This window comes from Melitaea cinxia, chromosome 11 (genome assembly GCF_905220565.1).
Source record: "Melitaea cinxia chromosome 11, ilMelCinx1.1, whole genome shotgun sequence".
Lineage (NCBI taxonomy): Eukaryota > Metazoa > Arthropoda > Insecta > Lepidoptera > Nymphalidae > Melitaea > Melitaea cinxia.
In genome coordinates this window covers 1,587,463-1,597,005 of record NC_059404.1, presented here as the reverse complement: position 1 = coordinate 1,597,005, position 9,543 = coordinate 1,587,463, and the positions used below count along the sequence as shown (strand labels likewise).

At 35.1% G+C, this 9,543-nt stretch overlaps 1 protein-coding gene and 1 non-coding gene across 5 annotated transcripts; both read left to right on the top strand.

The window, feature by feature from the left end:
• The first annotated feature begins 3,524 nt into the window (after positions 1-3,524).
• On the top strand, positions 3,525-9,223 carry LOC123657547 (RNA-binding protein squid). 4 transcript variants are annotated; one of them, XM_045593071.1, is made up of 8 exons: positions 3,525-3,763; positions 4,789-4,829; positions 5,023-5,297; positions 5,491-5,622; positions 5,710-5,977; positions 7,257-7,319; positions 8,229-8,264; positions 9,115-9,223. In XM_045593071.1, the coding sequence occupies exons 1-8, from the start codon at positions 3,639-3,641 to the stop codon at positions 9,183-9,185; spliced, it is 1,011 nt and encodes a 336-aa protein (XP_045449027.1). In that variant the 5' UTR covers positions 3,525-3,638; the 3' UTR covers positions 9,186-9,223. The 4 variants fall into 4 exon arrangements, with proteins under 4 accessions (XP_045449027.1, XP_045449029.1, XP_045449028.1 ...); XM_045593073.1 differs by lacking the exon at positions 8,229-8,264 and having other exon boundaries at positions 3,528-3,763; positions 9,118-9,223; XM_045593072.1 differs by lacking the exon at positions 8,229-8,264 and having other exon boundaries at positions 3,528-3,763.
• On the top strand, positions 4,881-4,950 carry LOC123658125. The gene has a single exon (XR_006743838.1). It is a non-coding gene; the product is annotated as a small nucleolar RNA snR61/Z1/Z11 (small nucleolar RNA).
• Positions 9,224-9,543: the final 320 nt, after the last annotated feature.

The following is a 9,543-nucleotide window of genomic DNA, read 5'->3' as shown; positions in this document are numbered from 1 at the left end:
CTGTGGCGACAGGCTAGTCAAATTATCCTTAATAACATAAACTTCAACTTCACAAAGTTTTACTGGTTTAAAAAGATGTTTTGATCAAGATTAATTATGTGCTATGGTATAATTATAAGGTTATATGGGATGCAGAAACCATAGTAAATATAGACATAGAAACCTTGTGTGCGAATCAAAAATTGAATGAGTGCGAATTACAAACTGAATGAGTATGACATAGAGACTGTGCCAGTGTAATGTAGGAACCATGTACCTACTACTTCTTCTTATTTAAAGACTATGGCTTCCATCCACTATTATATAATTATATACATATATGTATATTTTACACAAAATGGTTATCAAGATTGGGACATAGTTTCTGTTTCTGAAACTTCACTATTAATAATGAGTTTTAAGGTCATTCCATCATATATATATATATATGTATATGTATATATGTTTCTTTGAATAGTCACTTTAAAATATCTAAAGGATAGTTGATAGGATGTCTATATGATTTTGCTTTTTTAAAATAATCCATTTGTAACCAAGGAGAAATTATTTGTCCTATACTAAAGGTCTGGTGACTGATTATGATCGGATGTTTCATAATTTTGTTAATGATTACATCTCTTCCTGTAATTGAGATGTTACTAAAGACAACTTCAAAATGTTATAAATTTAATTTTCATTAAAATAATGTATTAAATGATTAGTTTTATTGTTTGTAACAAGTATAAAATATTGATAAGATTATTTCTTACAGATCAATAAATAATCTTTCAATCATCACCATTTCTTGAGTATGTTTTTAATTTATATACATGAAAAATAAATGAAATTTTAAGAATGACAATGCAATTTCAGAAACAACTATTAGGAACAGGCCTGTTTCACCAGTTGTAGATAATGATATTTGACCGATGACGACATACAACTTTTTTTTATATATTATACTTTTTTAACCATTAAATACCACTATATTTATAAAATATTTCTATTTGCAAATGTGAATCTAAATGTTGTATTTTATCAATTGAGAAGAAGGTTCAACTGGAATATCCTATTGTTAAGTCCATTTGTAACTTATTTGCAGGTTTAACTTTATCAAAAACTAGTGAAACTGGCCATAATAACTTTAAATAGAGATCAATTGTTATAAAGGCTGATAATAATTATTAAATAAAAGACAAATGGAAATACCCTACTGAATATTGTAATTTACTTTGAACTCCTTACAGACATGTTATAGTAGAAGGATGCTTTACTTTTTTTAGTCAAGGTGGATTCAGGCATGGTCAACACATGGTACTGACAATTTCAATTTTAATTACTAGACTATACTAGATATACATAATAAAACCTATTTGACTGGATTTACGAAATAAATAAAACTATTAATTAAATTGATTCAATTTGGTTTAAATTGGTTTATTAATTTCTTGAGAGGGCATTTAAAAAACACCAAAAAAGTAAATTCTTACCAGCCATTCTTTGTAAATAAAAATAACTTCTTATGTACTGATATCAGAAGATCAATTCATCTAAGAATAAAATATAAATAATGTTTTAATAGTAATAGAAGCTAAGACAACTTTTTTAGAATTGTTATCTATCTCTCTATTGATCTTTGTTCTACTGTGCAAAATACACCACATGAACTTGAATGACATTTTCAAAGTTGTGCTTTTAACCTCCACATCAAATTCTATATTTTTACTATTGCCTAAAGTTTAGAACAATACAATAAAATTTAAAAAATATTTTTTAAATGAATTAAAAACTTTAAATAACGTTGAATGCCGTGGGGGACACTAGTTGGGCCTCGCTTATTTAGTCGTTGAAACCACCTTAAAAGTACTAACAAAAGTGTTTACAAAATTTTAATGATAAGTTTTTATTGAACTACCATACCCATTCTCAAAGAACATACTTATTTTTTCTTACACTATCTGTCATATTTTTCTAAGTCATATTTTATTAAGTTGACTCTGAATGACTGACGGCTGGCATGTAGTGTCCCTGCGGCACCAAGGGTGCCAACCAATTGTGTGTCGATTACATAGTGTTCCCCATGGCCCAAATAGAAAAAATAAAAAAATTAGGCAATATTTCAAAAAACATGTCAAAAAAGCTTTAAGCTTCATAAAACAATGTTACTATTCACAAAGTATCATAGAGATTCACCTAAAATGAGTTTATTTACTAGCTCATGATACTTTGTAAATCCTAATTTATTTCTTTTTATAAGTGTTTATGTATTATTTTTATTAATAAATTGTCAATATATCAACAGAAGAATGTATCTACCTAGTTTAATTCCTTTGCTAGTTTAGTTCGTTTTAGTTTATTGTTCTAACACTTGGCAGAACTATAAAATTCAGTTACACAAATAAACTATAATAGTATCAAGTGCTATAAAGGTGTGAATTATTATTATAAAAGTAATAGTTGAAAAAAATTAATGACATTTCGTATGGTTCACGATTTGTTCGCTAGTTAATCATCCAGGGGTTCGTTAGACCACGCATGGCGATTTTGTCGAATTTTTAACAAAGCTTTCTTCTCGAATACACAATTTTACCACGTGAGGAGCACATTTGTCGTGTGAAAATCCTATAATCACATATTTATTGCTTTTACGTACACAAAATCATTTTAGTTGATATAACATAGAAACACTAGGGCTTTAACCTATCGAAATGAATCTTTCTGCCGACAATCAAAATATTACACTCCTTGTATCTTTTGCCATTAATAAGAAATAAAAACTTACCTCAGTAAATTATAGGCATCAAAGTGGTGTAAACTGCAACGAATCGTCACTAAAATCGCGTAATTTTCAGGATAAATAAGGACTGAAAACAGAAAAAGAGCCTACCTCACCGTTCGGTGTCAATTCTGTTGTGGTGTTGCAATAGTGAAAATATTTAACAACAGTAATTTTTAAAAGTAGCGTGTTCATTTCACTCTTTATATGCTTCTTGATTTCACTATACAAATGTCAAGTATACACGTGCATTTGCATGAATAGACTTTAATTTTTTGTAAGTGTTTAAAGTTCCTTTTGTTTCTTTGTTTAAATTTCACCATTGTTTAGCTTAGTCTACCAACAACGAATTACAAGCATAAACAAATTTTGTGCACAATTTTAATTAATATATATTTTATTTATTATTTGTTCCTTGTTTTAAAAAAAAAAAAAATTTAATTAATTGTTCAAATATAATTAAACAGTCTCGTATTATTTAAGTATTGTATTATTTAATACTAAGTTTTGTATATTTCTAAACGTACAATACCAAGCTATCGGCGGTACTTTTTTCTGAAGGTTGGTAAAAGTATTGATTATTTGCCAAATCTATCTATCTCGTTTCTACTTAGTATTATTTGTTATTGCATCCTTGTTGATACCAGTACGTGCCATTGACCTTATAGATATTTCGCTATTCTGATTGGCTGTCGGCATAGAAGGGATAAAAATGTCTGCAAAAAAGCGCGTCTCTTTGCTATTAGCCAACATTACGGAATAGTTCGCGCCGACTCATCGTACGCCCTCTTTCATTCTTCTGCATTTGGCATTCGGCGTTGAAGGTCGTGCTTAGACCTTAGATTTAGTTTATTGTTACTTTAAGTCTAATATAGTAATAATAATGGCTAATAACGATAATTTTGCACAAGACGTTACTGAAAATCAAGTGAATGGAAATGCGGAGAACGGTGGAGGTGACGGGCAAGAACATAACAGTGCTGATGCCCCGGGACGCGATGACGACAGGTAAAACAGTTTCTTTTGGACTACTTCAAAAGGGAATCGTATTTTGTTGTTAATCTAAGTAAAATTATAAGTGCTATAACTATAAATAGCCTTTTGCGTTGTAAATTTGTGTTCACAGTAAATAAACGCTTGCCGCAATGGCGGCGTCGGTGCGGCATATTATCACTATCGGCATTGTAATCTATTTTAATCCATGAGGTATTTTCAAAATTCAATGTTTTTATTCTTGCAGTGGTTTCTTCGCGTAATAAATTAAGTCATCAATGTCGTAGTTCTTATTTCAGCTAAATTTCAGGTTACAATTATTATTAAAATCATTTTGTAGCCGCTCTTCGTAAAATGGCGTCACTCGCGCGTCACTCGTACTTCCCGCCGGCGCGGTCCCGTTATCGATTTTTTGCATCAGATTTTTTTTTCACATTCGATTAGTGGTTTGAATGTTACGGTCAAAGATCGGGCGTGGACCGTATAGCTATTATTTAGCGACTTGCAAGATTTTAAATCGGTGGTAGTGCGTACGGCGTTAGGCGCCGAACAATGGCGTCGGGTGATCGGCCCTCGGCGCCGCGGTCAGTTTGGAGCGCTACTAACGCCCTGTCTCTCTGCAGGTGTGAGCCTGCGCCGCCGCCCCAGCTGCCGCCGGAGGACGTCATGGTATATATCCGCGAGGGCTCACACTAAAGTAAAACAACGACCAAACTGACTTGTTGTCTGGCCACTTAACTTTGGGCCTCGTTCACACTTGCCAATTTCAAATCTTGCGATATCACTGTAACATTCTGTTTTCATTTCTCGTTGTCTTGATAATGTTAAATTTGCAGTTTAATTTTTGTAACTTACAGGTTTCTGAATTTGTTTTGCCGCAGTGCTTGGAGTTTGTTTGTAACAAAATAGTAGCTGTAAAGTACTGTAAACAAGTACTGCTTAGTGTTAATGTTAAATTGTAATTTTTAAGTCAGTTTCTAAAGTGAGGCAAATTCGTTCTTTTGTGCTTTCTCATTGATAACTTTATTGTGTGCTTACAGAAAACTTTTTGTGGGAGGCCTGAGCTGGGAAACGACAGATAGTAAGTGTTTTATTATTAAATTAATATTTTTCATTCAAAATCAACAATTTTTGTACATGATGAGCATTTCAGTTCTGCTTCTGAAATAATTTGAAGACACCTTTACCCACGATACTGACTAAATATTTGTAATAATTCATTAAATCTTAAATAAAATTTTGAGACTAAACAGTTTTTTTTTGTTCTTTTGCAGAGGAATTACGTGACCACTTCAGTGCTTATGGAGAGATTGAGAGTATTAATGTCAAGACAGACCCTAATACAGGCAGGTCGCGAGGCTTCGCCTTTATTGTATTCAAGGCACCAGACTCTATTGATAAAGTCATGTCGGCTGGGGACCACACCATCAACAACAAAAAAGTAGACCCCAAAAAGGCTAAAGCAAGACATGGCAAAATATTTGTTGGAGGTCTCAGCAGTGAAATTTCTGATGACGAAATCAAAACCTTCTTTAACAACTTTGGAACAGTACGTATCTGCTTAATATATATAACTATCTATATGAAATACTTAATGATGAAAACTCCGGATTTGGTGAGATTAACTTTATCTAGATTGATTGTGAAGATGAAACCGGGCCCCTGAAACAATCCTTTGTGAAGTTAACGAAATACTTGGCTGAACATTTGAAATCTAATTAAATTTTTATTCATACTTTCAGGTTATAGACATTGAGATGCCATTTGACAAGACAAAGAACCAAAGAAAAGGTTTCTGTTTCATCACATTTGAATCTGAGCAGGTGGTTAATGAACTTCTTAAGACACCCAAACAGACCATCGGGGGTAAGGAGGTAAGTAGTTGGCTTTGTCCAAGTTTTATGTTAATGATGTTATTTAAATTAAAATACCAATTTCTAATCTATATTTTCATCCTCTAGGTCGACGTCAAAAGGGCGACGCCAAAACCCGACGGTCCTGGGGGAATGGGAGGACGTGGAGGCCGCGGGGGTAGGGGAGCGCGGGGCGGTCGCGGGGGCCGTGGGGGTTACGGCGGCCAGGGCGCCTGGGGCAATCAAGGCTACGGCGGCTATGGATACGGCCAGGGAGGATACGGCGGAGGATACGACGGCTACGGCTATGGCGGATACGGATACGACGGCTACGGGGGCTACGGCGGATACGATTACTCCGGATACCCCAATTACGGTAAACGCGGCAAGCAGCACTAGTGAGCCGGCTAGGCCGGCCTGCTCACCGACACATTACCTCGACTGATGTTACCTGATCCTAGAATGTAAACGTAGAGTAAGGCGGCGGGCGAGGGCGCGTGGCTCGCCCGCCGCGCTAGGTTAGCGTAGTGGGGCCGCCCTCCGTCCTTGAGATACCTCCTCGCTGATGTGTAATTGTCGATAAGGAGATATCGAGTCGCGTGAACCTTAGGATTATGTCTTAGTGAGTAGAAAATATTTATTTTTCTATTATAACTGCGTATTTACATTGATATTCTATCGAGATAATGTGTAGTGATTGTCGTCGGGACGACAGTTTATTCTGATAAAGTTCATAGTTAGGAATCTTGCTACTGTATAATTTTGAAGTAAAATCATTTCATAGTTATTACATTTCGAAAAATCATTTTAATTTGCATTATTTAGTTTATTTCCACTAATTTGCATCACTGTTGCGAGCCGCCCTCGTGTATGTCAGCGGCAGTAGCGAGTGCCCACGCAGCTATCGATCACTCTTTATCATTGTTTCACTAGGTACTATGTTTGTACATATATGTTACCGCCTTAAGTTTTATAAGTGTTCATTTGTAATACCACTTTTGACATATGTAGCAATGTCGCCCGAGTTTTTTTTTGTTTTGGTATTTTTTATTTACCTATTAACGCTCTCGCCACATGCTACATTTGGGTAATTGGGGTAATATATGGAGAGACATTGTGAAAGTGATAAAGATATGATGAAGCTTTTGAATAAAGCACTGTTACCAAAAAAATCAATGTGTTTCCATATATTCCCCGCCCGCTCCCGCTCCCTGTCACTAACACGCATGCTCCCGACCACACGATGCGACGAGGTGACGCAGCTTGCAGAACACTAGCACGAGAAATAAGTACACTAGAGTACACTAGTACTAATTACATTCATAATCGTATTGGAAAAAAATTCGAAATATTCTTGAGTTCCAGTAATTTTATTAAATATAGTATAAATGTAAAGTGTAATTTTTTTACAAATCAGATGGCAGACTTAATTTTACTTGATTATTTTTAAATATGCCGATTCGATACTTAGGAATTAATTCAACAAGTAATAATTTATTGAAATAATGAACTAGTAGTTTCTATGTATCTGATAATGAACCAATAACACAAGGATATTTGGAGCTAGAGATGAGTAAGTCGCATAAAACGAACCCGAGTGTTAGGAGCCGTGGCGCCGCATTCAGTTGGAGACTAATGTCCTTATGTTGCGGCAGACTATGGCGGGTACGGAGGGTACGAGGGCGGCTACGGCGCGCGCGCGGCTCCACGCGGGAAAGGTACTGCCGTCCCTCCGCGGGACGTCACGTAGGGCCTGTTTCACCGCTTGTGGATAGTTTATTCCGCAAATAAGTTACGAATAGCCAACAGGAAGTTGTTGCCATTAGGACTTGACTTCCTTATAAAGCTTTTGGATTTGTATTTGCCAATAGAGAATATATATCTCATAAAGAGAGTGGATTTCTATGGTGAAAAAGAAAATCATTATAAACTTATCTGTTTGATATGTCAACTGTTAAACAGCGTTACCGGCAACCGGTGAAACAGACCAGTAGTCTCGCAAACGTTTTGGCCCCGCTAACTATCACTAACCAGTGTTTTGAGTAGTCTGATCGTAGTCCGCTAGTTACACGTACCCAAAACGTTTGATTTGCATCTCATCCGTTCAATCGTTCACGTAAATCTCAAATAGTGTTGGGATAATAATGCATGTGTGAATGCGACTGGTAACTAATTTCAGCTTTATCATGTTATCGTTTAGTCTAATACTTAAATAATAAAAAAAAAAAAAATGGTAGTCAATTGTTAATGTACTTGTAGACCTAAAAGGAACATTTCTTTTAAAAGTAATATTTGTACATACATATGAGGTTACACTATTCAATATTGCTTTAAGGTTCATTAACTGTACCAAAAGTTACTTTCAAAATTAATTAAATTACATGAGCACACAAATATATATTAAAATAAACATTCGCATATAACTTATGGCAATGAATTACTAAACTAATTTACCATAAAATCAAATTATATTGATTCTACATAATATTATGAAACTAAATAACAATGGATTGTTAATTAAAAATACACAAAATAGATCTAAATGATAACAATCTTTGTTCAAAGAAAGAAGATAAAGTGGAAATTAAATGGAAGTTTAATAATGTTTTTTTCTTTTTTTATGGAAGAAACAGAAGGCAGACAAGCAGAGGGCCGATCAGATGGTAAGTGGTCACCTCTGCCGTTAACATTGACTGTGCTAGAGACATTCAACAAAATTTTTCCTGTTGCCAATGTGCCGGCACCCGTGACCTGAGACCTTAATCTCTTGTGCCTTTTTATTTCACTGCCTCTTCACTTTCGCCTAGCTGTAGTTTTACTGATTTCACTAGTAAAAAAATATACAGATTTTGCTGAATGTTTTTATACAAATTTGCGTGTTCATATATTTTAATGTAGTATTTTTCATTTGAGCTTATATGGGAGTGTAACCTTTTATGGCTTTTGAAATTGGACCAACATTTTTTCTTTAAAAAAAATTGCTGTAGATTTTCAACAAAAATCGTTTCATATTGTAGGCTTAATTATTTTAGCGATTTCTTTTGCGTTAATTGGTACATATTCGTTATTTAGCAAATAATCTGCTTATTAGCTTCGGACTGCGTGAAGATACGCTTACACACTGTCATTGCATTTAGGTATCTCAAAGATAAAACTTCATCTGTTGACTTTAATATCAAAAATAATTATCTTGGCTTAAAATTTCTTTTCAAAAACAATTTTTTTAATCATGTTATATCTTTCAATTGAATAGTATACATACGATAAGTTTTTAGTTGTGCGTCTAGATTTTATATACAGTCGCAATTTTTTGTAACCTTGCCATTTCGAGTTCAACAAGTTCAACGAACTGTAGTTGTGGTTTTGTTCCGTTACGTGTGAGCGTACCGTTACTCGATAACTCGCATGACGAACACCGGTCGATTTGATTTTTAATATTTTTATTTAATCGTTAATTGTTTAATACAAATTGAATGTCATGATTTCGAATTTCCTCACCGTGACCTCTTGCAGCAGGCTACCAGGGTGGCAAGCAGCGCGGGGGCGGCGGTGGGCGCGCCAACCAGAGGCACCAACCCTACTAGACACAAACCTGTACCTGCCGATAGTCATCTCAGTCCAATAGTAAGGTGAATATTATGACGCGATTCTCCCATCGTTTCGTTTTTTATTATTCACCTCTTGGCATCTCGCTCGTTGGGAACGATGCCAACCACATAATTGGAAATTCCTCCTAAAATAATTCCATTATTTGTAATATAAAAGTAAACACAGTAACATTACAAGCTTTGAGTGAAGTACACGAATAGTTAAATTTTTGTTTAGCTCGGTCGCTTCACGCGTGCTATTTGTTTCGCCAGCACGTAGGGTGCAGTGCCAGTGGAGTAAGCCCGCCGTGTTGTTGCAGGTTAAGCGATCGGTCGAGCGCGTCCCCCGCGCCGC